The following is an 18,635-nucleotide window of genomic DNA, read 5'->3' as shown; positions in this document are numbered from 1 at the left end:
AAACTGAAATTAAAAGAAAAATGAAAAAAACAAAACAAAACAGAGTATCCAAGATCCATGGGATAATATCAAACAGTTTCATACAATGCTACCAAAGTACTAATAGAAATGGGGTGGATTATTCTTTTTTAGTGGGACATAACATAATCAGTGACATTTAAACAGTAAATGAAATACAGGGTTTCAACTGGTTTCAGGCAGATAGTGCCCTTAGGAAGAAGCAAACTTCTCTCAACTTAGGCTTCAAAGCACTCCTAGATAACCCCTGCCAAAAAAAATATATATAGGAGATTATGGTTTTATCACAAACCCAACCAAGAAACTAGACAAGATGGCCAGAGTTAGCAGGGGAGTAAAAAAAGAGCAGAGTCAGACCCCTTAAGATTAAGATATTGGAATTGGATACAGCATATAAAAGAAGCATATTTAATATATTTAAAGAAATAAAAAGGATTGAGATTATGAGTAAAGGGCAAGAGACCATATAAAAACTCAATGAGAACATTTAATAACATTACACAAGACTGAATATTAAATTATAACACATCTGAAGAAATAGCCACAATACAACAAAAAGTGGAGAGGGGGAGTGCAAGAAAAAAAGGGAGAGAAATGGAAACTGTGAGAGAAGATAAGAGTTAGATGATGAAGAATGAGAAGCTCTGATATGTGTCCAGGCAGAGTTCCAGATAGAAAGAAAAAGAAGAGGGTATAGGGTAGAGGCAGTGTTCAAAGGGAAGATTCCAGAAATGATGAAAGGCACAATTCACAGATTCAGGAAGCCTAATGAGTCTCAAGCAAGATTTAAAAATAAAAATAAATCTACACATAGACACATTCTGATAAAACTATAATATCAAAGATAAAGACGTAATCTTCAAAGAACTGTTGCAGTATAAAGAAGTCAGAATACAATGTCAATTCTACTAAAGTCTAATGGAATCTTGAATGTGCTCAAAGCAAACAACCATCAACCTAGAACTTTACACCCAGCAAAAATATCTTAAGAATAAATATAAAAATGGATTAATTTTTAGATTAAAAAATTAGTTTGCCACCAAAAGACTCACCTAAAAGAAATTTCAAAGAAAGTACAGTAGGAAGATAGAGTGTGATTTCCATCGAAAGGCCTGAGATGCAATAAGGAATCTCTTACGATCGATACATAATTAAGTTGCGTGTGTGTTTTTAATCCAGTCTTCTGTTCTATTTTGGAAAAGTTAATCTAAATTTATATATAAACACTATATAAAAACAATATTTTGTAGAATGAAGTAAAAACCAAGATATTATAGAATTAAAATATACTTCTACAGTCACCATTGCTAGAAGATGGATTCTGCTTGGTACTTGCTGCTTCGTATACTGCTTGCTTCTCAATCAAAGTCTCATGTAGATGGACCTGACAGGAGGAGATTAAATTACATTCTGCACCCTAGTTTTAAGGGAGGTTGGGAAAATGAGTTTTCTGATTTCTGTCTTGGGGAAACCAGCACTGATAAAGAAGAATATCAGCCAGACAATACAAAACTGCCCAGGATGCTTAGAGAAAATTATTGTGAAGGATTCAATAGGGGAAAAAAATCACAAGGTGCTATAGATATTCGCTTTTCGGTTTTAATAAATTTATCCAAAATCGTTCAATACTAGCATTCCACAAATATAGCAACCTTTTCTTGCTTACTGATTAAGTAGTTCATGTGAGAAATGGTAGAGAGATTGTAGATAGAGCTGCTTTGGAAGTGTATCCAAAAGATACAACACTGAACAGAAGAAAGGCCGGTTTTAGAAGCCTTCGAAATGACACTTCTCTTTATGTCTGTTAACCAAAAGGAGCTACTCATTGTGAGTAATGCATCTACTCTGCTGTAAAAGGCTAGCGAGTACGTAAATCATTTATCATTTCTTTTCCCTTCTCATTCTCCTGTGCTACCTATAGCAGATGAATCCACTCAACTGTCTTTTGATGTCTAGTTTTTAAGTGGAACAGCTGAGGCATATTGGGCCACCTCTTTGGGTCAGTCCCATAGTTTTGAGCCAAAACCTCATTAAGACTAGTGGCTAACCAACATATCTGTGTTGGCATTTCAAAATTAACAGTGCAGTTTATTTGGAGAATAATCTCATAATATTTAACTCTACAACTGGCCACAATCTCAAGTAATCTGTTTATGTTAAAGTCTAAAAAATTGAATATTAATATAGTTACTCCAGCTTTATTTCAACTTTCTAAGTCCTCATGTTTTAGGGGTATCTCTTGTAATCAGAATGGATTTTTTTTCTCAACAGTTTTTTAGTACATTTACATTTCTTGTAATTACTTATAAATCTGTTTCTGTCTCTTTTTACTTCCTATTTTCCTGTGTCTTACTGTCTTTTCTTGCATTTATAAAATTGAATTTTTCTTATTTCCCCTTTACTAGTTCTATTCTTTTACCCTTGGGATTTTAATACAAATTTTGCTTAATTTAACAAAATCTAATTGTTAACTCCATCTCAATCAGTAGAAGGACTCTAGAACATATGTTTAATATCACAACCACACACACACACACACACACACAACTAAAACAAAAGTTTTACAAGACAATATTTACCCTGATGTGAATTATACTCTATATTTTTCTATTTTTTAATTTTTTATGCCTAATTGCAATCTGCTTAATGCCATGACCTACTAGTGGGTCACAGTCTATGATTTCAAAATACTGCTATAAGAAGGTCTTTTTTAATGAATCCATTGGTCTGCCTAATTTTTTTATTGTGTTTTATGTTTGTTCATTGTTGGAATTTCATTTTTTACATTTTATAGTTACTTTATATTCTGTAACAGACTATTCCACTATCTGAGTCTTAGGGGTCTAAATCTATTGCTTATTTCCTGTGATTCTAGCTTGTGATAGATTTATCTCCTTTTGTGTGTATACTAATCTTTGATTCTAACACATATTTTATTAATCTAGGAAAATTTTTAGGGCCAAAATTGAGGATGTTTTCGAGAGTATTTTTGATTCCCTCTGCCAAGACCCAGAGATCCTGGGATCTCTCCAGTCCACTTCCAGGTTCTTTTGCTTATTAAATGAGGCTTCTCAAATTTAGCTCCCCCACCTTACTCAAAACCCAAGCTCCAGTGGTACCCACGTGTCCTAAGTAGAACCCTTGTTTATCACACTTTGATTTTAGTTTCGGATCATAGTTGATTTTGTTTGTCTTGTTTTTATCCCTTTGCCCCTCTTGGGGCTTTATTTTTCCTTCTATGGTTCCTGCAATACAATAAAAATTATGTTTCAGATATCTGGTTGGTTGGGTTTTTTTAAGCCAGGTGGGTAACAATAAGGGATGCCAAAGTATCTAGTCCACCATACTGCAAAAAGGGAAAATAAAATTAAACTTTGGAATGTTTGTTTATTTGAAGACAATTGTTAGTACAATTGCATACAAATTCCCTCACCAAATTGCCACTTAACGTTTCACCCGACTTTTACTGGTACCACTAAATTTTATGAAAAGCCCTTTTTTCTCTCTTCAGGTAAGACTATTTCTTTACAACATTCACTTAAAATTCTACCAAGTTCATTTTTTTTTTTTTTTTGTATTTCTTACAGGATTATGTTGACAAAGAGAAGGCAATTGCCAAAGCATTGGAAGACCTCAGAGCCAACTTTTACTGTGAACTCTGTGATAAGCAGTATCAGAAACATCAAGAATTTGACAACCATATCAACTCTTACGATCATGCACACAAGCAGGTGAGGAATAGTTATTTGCTAACAAAGAAAAAGGTACTTCATTTGTTATAACTATTGAATTTTATGAGTGAACCCAAAAAGAAACTTAATGACTGGTTTCTTGTATCTGCCAGTCTTTATCTGAGGTCATCTGACTTACTTGATTTTTTTCCAGTGACACAAGTCCTGACATAGACCTCCCCCTTCCAATATTTTATGTAGAGTGAAGAATTGTGAGCTTCATAAATCTTGCATAAAGTTTTTGGTTTTGAGTGGTTTCTAAATTTGTATTTGACTTGGTAATTCAACTGAGGATCACTGGGAGCTTTGTTTTTCTTTCCTCCCTTTTCTCCCCTGAACATGTTCAACTTTAAATAGTTACCCTATACTGGTCATTTCGTCTTTTATATAGAAGAATTCATACTTTATTGGCTAGTCTTCCTATCAGTAAGTCATTTTGTTATACGGTATACCTTGAAAGGTAGATAAATTTTGAGAAGGATAATAAAATCAGATGCTGTCTTAACTTGAACAAAAAACTCTGATGCTGCATGTTGAAGAGCTTGCTTAAAAATGAATTACACGGGGGGTGGGGGGTGGGAGATGAGGGTAAGGGGGACCAAATATATGGTGATGGAAGGAGAACTGACTCTGGGTGGTGAACACACAATGGGATTTATAGATGATGTAATACAGAATTGTACACCTGAAATCTATGTAATTTTACTAACAATTGTCACCCCAATAAATTTAAAAAATAAATTAAAAAAAAAAAAAGACAATACAAACATAAAAAAAATGAATTACACATTATTCGAAATCTCTTTTTCTTTCATTGATTTACAGAAGAAACTTGTGCCTAACTAGTTACTGGCATAAATAAGGCAGCAATAACTCCCCTGAGGGATTGTAGAGGAAGGAAATTAATCTTTAAATCTATAGAACAGTTCTGGCTTATTAAAGAATTTTGAGCCATTTGACCTTGGGTGACTAGCAGAACTTGTTAGGTCTTTGAGGGGTACAAGTTGTATTTGTTAAATTTGTAAGATTTATGGGCATTGCTGTAATGCTCTCTTAAGCTGGACCTGTTGAACCAACGTTTCTTTTTTAACCTTTCCTTCATCTTTCAACCAACCAAAAGATTTCAGAGCACAGGTAAAAGGCAGGCTTTGACTAAGCTTTACATTTTATTAGCACAGGGATCATTTTTAAGCTGGTTGTGGTATTATACTTTATGTAACAATCTCTTCCACATTTAACCACACACCTAACCAATTAAAGATTCTTCCACTATTTAAGACAGCTTTTCAACTTTTTATACATCTTTGGACATTGTTTTAATATATTGTCAGCTCTGCTTGATTTGAAGAAGAGAAATTAAGAGAGCATACATATGGACAAGATACATTGTCCATTACCTTAGTCCTTTAAAGAATCATCTGTCAAGAAAGAAGAATGCAACAGTGAATATTTGGTGGAATTATTTAGTAACTTCCAGCTTTTCAGTGTATATATAATTCAAATTTTCAGGTTACTTTTTATGGAATTAACAAAGACATTTAGCATCTAAGTATATATGTACCTTTTGGAGTTCTTGAGAATTTCTTCAATTAAGCACTGTTTGTGATTAGTTAAAAAATATTCTAGAAGAAATCTTAGGCACCAAAAGAACATTTAGAAAGGTTACAGTTTTAGTTGGTGAGAAGTCTCTTGCATAAAGTTTCAATTAGTAAAGAATAAACGAGGAAAAGTGTAATTCAAGCTTGAATAATATATATACTTGCTTTTTAAGGGGGGAAAAAATCTACCAAAGCAAAACAGATTTACAAATTAAATACAGAACTAACAGACTTCACATTGACAACATTAATAAGATGGATGATAATGTTTTAGTGATGTTGCTTTCAACTTGAGAGTAGTAGAAATTGTTACAGCTCGGCTTCATTTGAATTTGATATGTTTATTATTCTCCTGTGCACTTTAGTTTGGCTCACTTCTCTCACCACTTTTCCTATTGCAGTGGTTCTCCACCTGGGGAGATTTTGTCCCCCAGAGAATACTTGGCAATGTCTGGAGAGATTTGAGATTATCACAACTAAGGGGATGGCGCTACCGGCATCTAGTGGGAGGAGGCCAAGGGTGCTGCTAAGCATCCTACAGTGCACAGGACAGCTCCTTGCAATATAGTTACCTGGCCCCAAATGGCAGTCAGTTGTGCTGAGGTTGAAAAACCCTGTTCTATTAGGACTACTGAAAACTTTCAGATATATATGGTATTGTGATATCATTTGGCCTTTGCTGGGTACAAACAAATCCCTATCATTTTAACTCCCCAGTTACGTTGTAAACATTTTGTAAAGTGCTTATCTAGATGATCCGAAATATTCATTTATTATTCTTTTTTAGATTATCATCAAAATGAAAATTCAGAATTAAGGATTTCTTACAGAGAACTCATGGACTACCTTACCCATTAATAGAGAATGTGTCATTGATCTGGGCAAAAATCTTTAGCTAGTATTTTAATGAATGCATATTAGCTTATTTTTTCACCTTGATCAAAAGCCCGTCTTAGGTATTAAGGAACAGATGTAGTATGAGTTTGTTATTTTGTTTGTTTTTGGTGAAGTGTTCTCGCTTCTCTATTTGGTTGAACCATAGGCCTTTTCATCTTTCTTTATACTGCTCTCTTAATGCAAATGGTAGAATCTTGAAACAATGCTATAAATATATAAACACAAAAATGCACAGAACTAATTTTTTTATAGTTCTACTCTTCCCTGCACTTAGAATTTTTAAGGGGCCTTTAATTGACCAGGTTACAACACAACTAAATAACCCCTAAGAGGAGGTAGGTCCTATTGTTCATTCCTGTTTCATGGACATAAACTTACTGTTTCATGGACATGAACTTACCGTTCATGAACTTACCATACAAATGGACCTACCATTTTCCAAATTTATGCTCTAAAATCATAAAGACACCGTGTCTTGTCTTCCAGGAAGGCACACAGGATTATTATGAATCTGAGATAATAGGTAAGTACATTCAACCCTATGTTAGTAATCCCTAGTTTGAATCTTCCATCCGATTTTCACCATTAAAATTTTCCAGAGAGGTAATCTATTATGTTAGTGGTAAACTGCTAGTATAGGTAGGATTCTGAACATGCCCTAATCCTCATTAAGCACAAATAATCTCTCAGAAAGGGGCTACATGGTCACCCTCATTTGTGGTGAATTTTTTTTCCCCTCTCAGTATTCACTAGTTTTTCCTCAAATTTTCTAGGATATTTTGTGGAGAAAGTCATTAATACACAAATATTAGACCCAGTTTGATCTTCAAAGATGAAAAAGCTAATTAGACATTTTGGCTCTTTTCCACAGTTTTAACCCTCATTTTAAAGTGATAATTTCAATACATTTTAAGATATTCAAGAATGTGCCTTTCCATTCTTCAAGAGATAACCCAATGATTCCTTCTTACATTGTAAGTTAGTTCTGATAATTCCCCAGTGCTCAATAAACATTAGTCTCCATCTTCTGCTTTTGTTGACTTAGTTATAAATTAAAGTTGACTTTGAAACTAAACATTTTTCCATCTCTACTTCCCCACCTCTTTGTTTTGAATATCTTTTTAAAAAACATGTCTGCTAATTGATCTGACAATGGAAACCATTTTCTTTAGCTTTTCAGAGTGCCTAAATTTCAAACTCCAAAGAACATTCTCTTTCCCAGAGGTAAATTTGTAGCAGCACAATAATAGTCAGTGCCTTATTTTAATATATTGTTTTGTTTTGTTTTTCTTTCTTGGTGCCTTGTTACCTCTTCAGTATTCTTCCAATCTTATTCTCTTTTATTTGTGCCACTAAGGCCTCCTCACCAGCCTCTAGTACATAAACCAGAGGTCACAAATTGTCCCACAGATGTATTTGTCTGGCCTTTGTGGTGTTAGTTTTTCCCCCTTTAATTTTGGTTGGTTCCCAGTTTTCAAAATGAGGAGATTTTATGTAAGTCAGACTTTGGCTTATCTTGAAAAATTGAAATATCTGAAAACATTAGGCCTACATTGCAACATAACAATTGGCTAAAGCTGAATAGTTGCTATCTCTTTAGAGAGGCATGCTTGCATTCACTCTCCAATTAGCTATGGTTTCCACTTCATCTTTTTTTCTTACACAAGCCTATGTGACTTATTATGTTACCTGCCAAATTTCTTCCAAACATTTGAATGTGTTTTTCGGGGGTGGGGGGTGGGGGAAGGTGAACAGGGCTTGTATTGGGGAACAGTGTGTACTTCCAGGACTTTTTCCAAGTCAAGTTGTTGTCCTTTCAATCTTAGTCGTGGAGGGTGCAGCTCGGCTCCAGGCCCAGTTGCCACTGGCACAGCCCACCATCCCTTGTGGGAGTCGAACTTGCAACCTTATAGTTGAGAGCCCCGCACTCCAACCAACCGAGCCATCTGGCACTGGCCCATGTGGGAATCAAACCAGCCGCCTTCAGCGTTAGGAGCATGGAGCTCCAACCACCTGAGCCACCAGGCCAGCCCCAGACATTTGAATTTGTGACTCAAGCTTATACCTTTCCTTCTTGTCCGCCCAGGCTCCCTCCCAAAGGTTCTGATTGACACTGGGAAAGTAGCACATTGAAAAACTGCCTTAGCATTGGGTCTAGCTTTCTTGTAGTTTGAAAACCATCTTTGGTAGTCTGATCCAAATACCAAAATCTGGTACTGTAAAGCAGCTTTGAAAAATTACTTTTAACTTGTAGAAAAAAATCGATAGCTCAGTCAAAGAAAAGAATGCTTTCAGCCTGCCTCTTGTTTCTGCTAAAATAGCTTCAGTATGAAAACACCTGTACTTTTATACATTTTTTTAAAAGACTGAAGTCTCATTTAATACCAAGGTCTGTTTCAACTGTAAAAGTAGTAGCTTTCTGAGCTTTAAATAGCTGAACTAAAATGATTTAAGTCTGTAACAACCATCAGTAACTTCTCTATTCTAAATAACACAGAATAAAATCTATTACTACCTGATTTAGTTAACTTTGTCTAAACTGTTACAATTACTTTTTGATAGCATTCCTTACTTTTAGTTGGCTATTTCAGTACCCAGTAATATATAGTACCAAGGAACAGAAAGTTTAGAGTTTTTCTCATTACTCAAATGAAATAAGTTCTGAATTTACCTATTTTATGAGACATTCCGTAGTGGTAGAAGGAATAATCACTTACGGATTTCATTCAAGTTTGGAGTGGTCACTTTCCACTTGACGTTTCAATGTTTACTGGTTGGATTTTTGCCTCTAAAGAGGTTTTACTACTTTTGATCGATTCTCTGTATACTTGGCACATAATGGGATCAGGACAGTAAGCACATCAAAACCAATTAGACATCTGGCAAGCCACTGCAGATTTGAAGAAATGTGAACTGGGTTCCTTTTTCAGTGCTACTTTGATATTCAGTGGAGGCAAACTAGTAAATTTAAAAAGGTGAGAGAAGATATTTCTAGAGCTAAAATAAAAAGAAAATGACCCTTCTAAGAAGCAGGACCACTAAGATCAGATACCAATGAAGATATTTCATAGACACTCTCTATTTTGGGTCTTTATAGAATGTTTATCCTTAGAAAACCATAAGTTATCATAAAGATGGGAAATAGGTTAGGAAAATCATAAAGTACTTATGAATTCCAAAGTTCTATAAAAGTTGACTTAAACAGCACAGTTGACCTCTGAAGAGATTATGCTTTGAAAAGCAAAGCTGTTGTGAATAGAGGAACACATCTCAAAACTTGAGAATATTATAGTTTTATGTTAATAATCTGTAGTAGGGAGGTGAAAGTTCTAGGTTGGGTGATACTCTGTACCACTGTGGATGTCATTTTCTTTGGAACTGTTTTGCTTTATAAGATAATGAACTTCCTTTGTCCAGTTTTCAAAAAATTGAGCATGTTTTGAGGCTTTTTACCTGTTAAATCTTACATACCACCTTTGTTGGGAATAGACTTCTAACATCCAGCTCTCACAATCTAATTAACCGTGGAAAACTCTGCTTCTGTTTCGGGAAACTGTCTGCTTTTGTGAGTAGGGGTAACCCTAAACAGACCTTTTGGGAGCTAAGGTTACTGGTAAACCCTGTATTCTCTTAGGTATTTCTAACTGTGTTCTTCATCTTGGAACATAATCCAGATTTGGATAAAAATGACTTTATTTATGTTCTGTAATTTTCAACTTGTTTTCTACGCCTGTACAGTAATTCCTCATTTAACATTGTCAGTAGATTCTTGGAAACTGCGACTGTAAGTAAAATGATGTACAACAAAACCAATTTTACCACAGGTTAATTAATATAAATAAGCTCAGTTCCTACAGTATAGTTTTGGTCACAGAAACATCACCAAATTTCTAAATAAAGACCCAGACGCTTTTAATATTAAACATTGAAATGTGAGCTATACATACATCTAAGAAACATTAGTAAATCACAATGGCATATCATTTCACATCCACTAGGTTGGCTAAAATTAAAAAAAAAGCCACATTAACAGGTGACTAGAGAGCCTATCCTGGCAGCTCATGGAGCCAGGCTGGACCCTACACTGGACAGGATGCCTTTCCATTGCAGGGCGCACCTGCACTCGGTCAGACTGGGACAATTTAGACACACCATTTACCTCACCTGCACATCTTTGGGATGTGGGCGGAATCCCACAGACATGGGGAGAACTCGTAAACAGACAGTGGCCCCTGACGGGAATTGATTCTTTTTTTTCCCTGTCAACATTATAAGGAAACATTATTCGAGAACCTGCTGTACACTTACATTCATCACAGTGATATACTGTGGTGGAGATTCTGGGATAAGGCTCTATGTTCTATTGTAATTCAAAAAGTTGAAGCAACGTAAGAAATAATGATAAGTTATAATGATAAGAGTGGCAATGCTGAAAAGAACTCTGAATTGGGATGCTGCTGTTCCGTTTGTTTTGGGCCTAATATGAATTATGCTCCTTCCAATTTTACATAGAAGGCAAATCTTTGCCTCCAGATATGACCTGGAGGGCTATGTAGATACACACTTAAAACTCGTTATCCACAAAACCACAGTGGCATATCGTTTCACATCCACTAAGATGGCTAAAATTAAAAAGCCATATTCATCATAGGTGCAAGAGAGGATATGGAGAAATTGGAACGCTCCTGCATTACTAATGGGGTTGTAAAATGGTGCCCGCCCCTCTGGAAAACAGTTTGGCAATTCCTCAAAATGTTAAATATAGAGTTATGACCAGTATATACTCAATAGAAATGAAAATATATGTCCACACAAAAACTTGTACAAAATTTTTCATAACCACATTGTTCATAATAACCAAAAAGTGGAAACAGCCCAAATATCTATTAACTGATGAATAGATAAACAAAATGTGGTACATCCATACAAGGGAATATTATTTAGCAATAAAAAAATGACTTCTTGATGAATACACTGTGCATAAACCTTGAAAATAATATGCTAAGTGAAAGAGGCCAGTCACAAAAAGACCCCCATATTGTATAAGTTTACTTATATGAAAAGTCTAGAAAAGCAAATCTATAGGGAACGTAGGTTAGGTTTCCAGGGACTGAGGGGGAAGGGGCAACGGGATGGAGACTGACTGCTAATGGGGATGGGGTTTCTTTTGGGGGTGATGGAAATGATTTAAAATTAGATAGTGGTGATGGGTGCACAACTCTGAGAATGTACTAAATCCACTAAATTTTACATTTTAAATGGGTGAATTTTACGGTGTGTGAATTATACTTCAATGAAATTATTTTTAAAACCTCATTATCCAGCTTAAATTTTTGTGGTGGTAGTTATGCATGTAACGTGTATGTATGAAAAAATACCTTAAAGCAGGCACACCTGGTACTATTAAAGAATATGCCATACTTTTAAGGCTGTTGCTGAATTCTTGAACATAACAAAGCAAGTATTACAGTGATTTTTATGACAAATTAATTCGCTAATCATTAAATGATAGTAATCATTGTGTTGCAAAATAATAGGGCATAAAAGATAAGTTGTTATAAATGACTAATTAATACTACTCTTATCCAGCGAAAAGAATGTATACTTCTTTTTTGCCTTGATTGTTTTTCAGTATCTATAATCAGCATTAGTGTTTGCTTTTCTGTTACCAAACATTTGGTTTTCTCTGTTACTGAATACAATTCATTTTTATCACTTACCTATATGCATGTGCGAAAAGAATTTACATCTAATCCAGTAACTTGAATTTCCTTAATCATTCAACTATAATTTTCCTTCCCTGAGTACTTTTAAGACAGACTTTCTGTGTTCTCTCCTGATCTTTTCCCTCCCTCACCACGTGCTGATGTCCTGGATGGTCTCTAACAGAAGCATCAGAGACCTGAATCGGGGTTACCTGGCCACGTAACAGTTACGGCATAATTACTCTAGTTTGAGAGAGGAGATCCACATTAATGTCATGTCATGTCGTAAGAGAGAGGCAGGAAACAATGGGGAGAAGAGACCATGGATTTGGGGTATGCAGGAATGTTGACATAGAGGAAAGAAAGTAGTTGAGATTCAAAAAAAGTCAGATTATGCTTAGCCAGAAAAAGAGGTTGAGGTACATACAATCACCACTTGACTCACTATTTCTCCTGTCTCTTCATGACCAACAGATAATACATAAAAGTATGTGTATTTGGTCCCTCTCCCAACAACTCATTTTAAAACAAACCAGTTTGGTAAATGTTTGAGTATCTCTTTTGTGCTATGGACAGCAGTTTGTGTGTTGCAGGGTTAGTTACAAAGGAAGGTAGCCTCAGTTCCTATTCTGGGAGAGTGGGATTGCGATCTGGTAAGAGACAGAAACTATGGGTAATCTTTTGACCCTAAAGAAACAAAATCAGGTTTTCTCTTTAGAGTTGAGTAAATATTAGAACATAAGATTTTATTATTTTTTTAAATATATTTTTATTTATTTTGGGGGGTGTGGATATTGGGGGACAGTGTGTTTCTTCAGGGTCCATCAGCTCCAAGTAGTTGTCCTTCAGTCTAGTTGTGAAGGGTGCAGCTCAGCTCCAAGTCCAGTCACTGTTTTCAGTCTTAGTTGCAGGGTGCACATCCCACCATCCCATGCAGGAATTGAACTGGTAACCTTGTTGTTAGGAGCTTGCACTCTAACCATCTGAGCCATCTGGCCGCCCCTCCAGAAGCTCAGCAGCAGCTCGTTGTCTTCAATCTAGTTGTGGAGGGCGCAGCTCACTGGCCCATGTGGGAATCGAACCAGCAACCCTGTTGTTCAGAGCTCACACTATAACCAACTGAGCCATCTGGCCGCCCCAAGAACATAGGTTTTAGTGGCAATAGGAAATACTCTCTGCCTACTTTCTGATGCTTGAAATTGTTTTCACATGGAAACAATGATTTTTCTTCAAATTGAGACAGTTGATTTAAAATACTTGAGAAAGAAAATCAGATTTATTCCTAGTGAAGTATACTCAACAAACTCCTAGCATCAAATTTTGTTTTGATAGAAGAGAGAAGAGTAACACCAAAAGATAACAAAAAATATTTTCTTAGACCCTTATTATGTTGTTGTTAGGGCAAACTGTGGAGAAGTATCTTTGTCTCACTCATTCCCAGCTGAAATACAGTGCCACTCGTTGCTCTTGACACTGCACATTATTGATGATGTGGGCAAATTTATCATCCACATTTAAAACCTGGTAAGATTTACCAGATTCTCATTTCCCTGATTTAATTTGTTTGCAGTTGGATAGTGGAACAGGAGTTTGTTTCTGTAGTAGACATTTTTCTGCCAACATAGCACTGTTTAGCTGTTTTAAGAACTGGAATGTCATTTACATTTGAAGTGGTCTTTAGCCCAAAGAGCCATAGTTATGTGAATGGATATTTCAAACTCCAGATTATTTGTTAAGGTCTTACCTCTACTGGTCTTTTGGGAAATTTAATGGAAACTCCAGCTACTATGTAAATTTCAGAATCAGTCAGAAATGTTTCTTCCCTTGTATTCTATACCATAAATGCATATGTTTTTGTAAACATGCTTTTTTTTTTCCCCCCAGAAAAACAGGATCTTCAAACCTTTTCGTTTGAATGGGGTTGTCTCATTTTTCATGAATCAAGTTTTTTCCCAGCTAAAAATGTGTTGTTTGGCTTAACTTTTTATTGATAAGCATTAGTAGTTCAATAAATAAGCCAAATTTATTAGCAACTCTTTAGAAAGCATACTTTATAATTTTAAAAGATAAGGACATATAGTGGCTTTGGAATCAGTGTAAATGATTAATTATATCCATTCAGATAAGACTGTGTTCCAGTTTGAAGTCTAACTTGAATTTTTGTGTATGGTGTGGAATTTGTTCAGCCTTTGAAAACAGTTTTGGATTGATGGCATATCTCTAATTTTGGTCTCCTTACATGAGCTCTGTCTCTTCTCTGATAGACAAGTATGTTGCTGCTCTAGTCTTATCTTGAAGAAGTTACCTAAAGTTGTGTTTCTCTTTAGAATTTAAGAGGAAAGTGACACAGAATTTCATATGGGCGTTCAGTGGCAAATGAACCAGGCTTGGTAGCCTTTTGGAATAAAATTGGCAACTTTCAAAAACCTGACTCTGAATTAGGGCCTTGTACCTTTATGAAAATTACTTTTCAGATAGGAAATGGAGAAATTTCTGGTCAGTATCTTTTTGGGTGTTAGGTCCAATTCTGTCCAGAAATAAAGAGCTTAGAATTTTAGACTTTTTGATTCTCTAAAGAATGAGACTTCTTACTATGTGAGAGTAACAGCTAGGAAAACCATATTATATAACCTGAATATGTCCCTAGTAGAGAAATGAGAATATTTCAAATCAAACTTTTCTATAAATGGTGAAAAATTCATTTGGGGAAAAGTCAAGGATCCAATGTTTAAGCCAAATTATTCATCAACCATTTATGCTTTTTGTAGACTTAGTATTGTTCGATCCACTGCAGGGTTGATTATAAAGATAAGCTTAGTCCTTGCCCCAAATATAGGGGAGGGGCAGTATTGAACAGTTTTGACATGCTTTACATTTATTTTGACACTTAATCTCATAAATCTGTTGCTAGATTGCCCAGTTTTTCTAATGAGGGAACCTGAAGCTCAGAGAGGTGAAACCACTTGGCTAGTAATTAATGGATTTGAACCCAGGTCTTTCTGACTGAAGCTTTACACGTACACATACTGCCTTTCTGAAAGACAGGAATAAGTATAGTCAGAGCAAAATGATGGTTGCTAGATGAATGCTCTGACAAAGTGCTAATACAGTTCAGAAAGAAGAAAAATTCTATCTTCTTACAAGAGATCAGTAGAGACTTTTGAGGGGAATTTGTTTTGACCTTGAGTAGAAAGGAGAGACTTGGAGTTAGGAATCCATTTCTGTCATCAGCATACCCTTATCTGAAAGAGGCCTTAAATATACATTTTTGAGTTTGAGGCAGTTGCCAAGTCCTGTCTCTAAGGTTTGGGTTAGAATTTTGGGGCTCCCAATTCTCCTTTTGAGATCCTAAAAGTGACTATGAAGTTTGTAAAGGTGATAGAAGTGTTTGCTACACCTAATATAGGACTAGGATAGCTTTGCCTAGAAGGAGCTGCAATTTGGATTTGTTTTATTGACGTCTCATTTTTTTCCCTCCCTACCTCCTGTTATGTTGTGGTAGGAATGTCACATAGGGTGTCTTCAAGATGATGTGGACATAATCCTAGTCCTTCCACTTCAGGGTCTCACTAGGTGGCTGCTGACTTAGATTAAAAAGCTTAATCTCTGTCTGATTTATCCTGGAGACTCCAGACTTGGGTGAAATGCTCATTCTTTTAGACAATGTCCAGTAGTTTGGGAAATAACTCCTAAAAGCAATGAAATATTTGTAAGAGGAAAGGAAATGACTGGGCATGGAGAGATTTTTTTCCAGGCCTATGAGGTGGCTAGAAAGAAGACAGTAGATATGGAAAAAAACATACATTCTATATAAATCTTGGCTAGAGGGTCTATTAAGTGTTTGGGGGCAGAGGAAAATAAAAAAGTAGGTTTGTGACCTACAATAATCATATACTAGTCCTGACAGACTCTTTCTGCCCCATTCTCTTCAGAAGGAGGGAATTAGAATTCATGTTTATTTAACATAGTTGATCCTCCATCTTGAAGTGGTTTTTATAAAAATTATAATTCGGGCAGCCACCCTCAGTGAAACAATTTTGCCAGCTGCTGGTTACTTGAACGTCCCCAAAGTAAAGGTAAATGAAAATAACACTGCTTTTAGACAGCAGTGGTCTTTCCTAAAGTTCTGTAACCATTTTTCCTGAAAAAAATGTGGTAGTTCCATTTATCTATGAGGGCTTATTACTGTGTCAGTCTGTGTGTATGTACATACATATGTGTTGTACAGGTTCTTCCCTTCTCCCCAATCCTTTTAGAGTTGATGGCTTTGTCCGATTGTTCAGTATAATAGTTTGCAGATTCACTAAGAGAGCTCGTGTAGTAATGCTTGCTTTATTTTTTTTTTCTCTTCCACTCTTGTTTTATTTTTGCTTTTTTTTTTTCCTTTGTGATGTGACATTTTCAGCTGATGTATTGAAAGCAAATCCTTCTAATTTGGGAGCCCAGATCACAAGAGTGAGTTTTTCTACTAGTGTCTTTAGCTGTATATCTTTTTTTGTGTGTGTCCACCCTTTTCCCTTCCCAATTCAAAAATATTCAAAACACATTTCATAGATAAGAAAATTCCTCTGTCTGTTGACCATCATGCCTTTCACAAAGCAATGTCCACTTTATATTGGGTCAAATTCTTTTTCCCAGTGGTGTTGTAAAAGCATAGGCTAATGTGTGTGTTTTCTTTTAGTTTGTTTTCTGTGTCACCTAGTGTGTTGAAAGTAATTTTAGTTCCGTCTTCATTGCAGATAGGTATGCTGGACTTTGTCACCAGTGTGTCATGGCACTGTTCTTTTTTGGTTTACTGTTCTTTTGTTTTAAGGAAAATTATATCGCTGCTTCTGAGAATAAAAGACCCATTCTTTTATCAGGATTTTAAGTAATCCTTTGACTTATCTCTATTATCCCTCTTCATCCCCTGGATGTTGGGTCCTCTCAGGACCATGAAGCAATGAAAAGCTACATTTATTACTCTCTGATTTCAGCAGACTGACCAGATGAAAAGTGGTCAGACTGGTGAGCTCTGAACATGGTAGCATTGGAAGATGGTTTGTTGGATAGTTAACAGGAAAACTGTCCTTGCTGACAAAAAATGATAGCACCTTTTTATGGTGAAATAAAAGTATGCTTTCTGTTTGTTAGTTCTGATTCAAATCCTCCCCCCACCCCACCTCCCATGTAAGCTGTACATTGCTTTTTAAGATCTTACACCTGGGTAATTTCCTGTACTAGTGTAACCCCGTTCTGTTCTCTTTGGCTTGCGTTATTACAATTTATCTCATGTTCTGTTTGTCTAGTTTGCACCCTGGAAGAGCAGGTGATTGAATGGTCCCTTTTCTTTCCTCCTAGTGTTCTAAAATTTGCTTGTTGCTTCTGATATCATTTAAGTTTGCCCAATAAAGCAAATGGTGCGCCATCCTAATTAGAAATGCAGATACCCCAAGTGTTTTACCCAAAGTAATCAGCCATTGTGTTTTCAGTTATCATACGAGTATAACAATGTATTCTACACTGGCACTATAACCATTGATTGAAAGTAAATTTTAAAGGCCTTGCTTTCAGGATCCCCAAGTTATTCTAAATCACCCGCCCTCTGTTCCTATCTTTTGTTACCTCAGAGATTGAAAGATCTCAAGCAGAGAGAGTTTGCCCGAAATGTTTCTTCAAGATCCCGCAAGGATGAGAAGAAACAGGAAAAAGCCCTTCGGCGGCTCCATGAGTTGGCAGAGCAAAGAAAACAAGCTGAGTGGTGAGGCTATTTTCTCTAAGAGGGTTTTACAAATAATTATAATCCTTAAGGGTCAAGATTATAAATTTAAGATTATAATTTAAGATTTAAATTAAGATTTAAGAATTATAATCCTTAAGTTTTTAATAGATTTTTCTTTCAACCTAAAAGCATATTTATACTTAGAGTATAATATGCTGATTAAGAATATGCTCTTTTGGGGTTGTATCCAACAATCTGCATGACCTTAAATTATCTAAGCTGTATGCCTCAGTTTCCTTGTCTGTAAGATTGAGATGATAATAACAGTCTACTTAGAGTTATTATGAGGAGTGATTAAGTTATTACATCAAAAATGCTTATAAGAATACCTTAACACAGAAGATGTTCGATAAATCAATAAATTATGCAGGTATTATTGTTTCCATTCTTGTGTAGAAAAGCACATATATTAACAGTATTCTATTTTATAATTAAAAAGTACTGGGGCACAGATTCAAGTGGTATAACTTTTAAGTACTATACAGTTAGTACTGAACACTCTAAAACCTAGGGAATTCTCTATGGTTCCTGCCTTCTTGAGTGTTCTTTTTAATGCTCCTTCATGGTTCTTGATTAACCATTTGGGGCTGTTATTTTGCCTTACGTGGAATTTATTCTATGTATGGCTGAATTTCCAAGCAAATAGTTCTTGCGGACCCAGAGCATCTGAGGATTCCTGAGGTGTATGCCCCAATCAGAAGGACTAGGTCCCCATGTTTGTTTGACTTGCCAGGTCCAAAGGAAGGAACTGGTTACAGTTAAAAGAGAAATTTGTTGTGGCTTTTAAGTTTACAGCTCAGTTGGCACCGGAGTTTCCAAGTTCCTGGACTTAACTAGGTTTATTTGAGTCTCTGGATCCTTTTTTACTTATTTACTTCTCTTGTGTTTTAGAGGAAGAAGGAAGGGAGGGAACACATGTAGTGTA

The 18,635-nt window shown here is 35.7% G+C and overlaps 1 protein-coding gene across 10 annotated transcripts in view; it reads left to right on the top strand.

The window, feature by feature from the left end:
* GPATCH8 (G-patch domain containing 8) overlaps positions 1 to 18,635 on the top strand; it is a 79,455-nt gene that overhangs the window by 53,413 nt on the left and 7,407 nt on the right. For 8 of the 10 annotated variants that reach the window (XM_088802261.1, XM_088802264.1, XM_088802267.1 and 5 more), the window contains 4 exons: positions 3,606 to 3,749; positions 6,731 to 6,767; positions 16,355 to 16,404; positions 17,559 to 17,689. In XM_088802261.1, the coding sequence (XP_088658387.1) occupies positions 3,606 to 3,749; positions 6,731 to 6,767; positions 16,355 to 16,404; positions 17,559 to 17,689 (362 nt within the window). The remainder of the gene's footprint in view (positions 1 to 3,605; positions 3,750 to 6,730; positions 6,768 to 16,354; positions 16,405 to 17,558; positions 17,690 to 18,635) is intronic. The other 2 variants (XM_019752268.3, XM_074319691.2) reach the window with 1 other exon arrangement.

The sequence above is a fragment of the Rhinolophus sinicus genome, chromosome 12, assembly GCF_057876585.1.
Source record: "Rhinolophus sinicus isolate RSI-liver-muscle chromosome 12, RSI-T2T, whole genome shotgun sequence".
NCBI classification, from domain to species: domain Eukaryota; kingdom Metazoa; phylum Chordata; class Mammalia; order Chiroptera; family Rhinolophidae; genus Rhinolophus; species Rhinolophus sinicus.
Note: the sequence above shows the minus strand (reverse complement) of the source record. Positions and strands in the feature narration are given on the sequence as shown.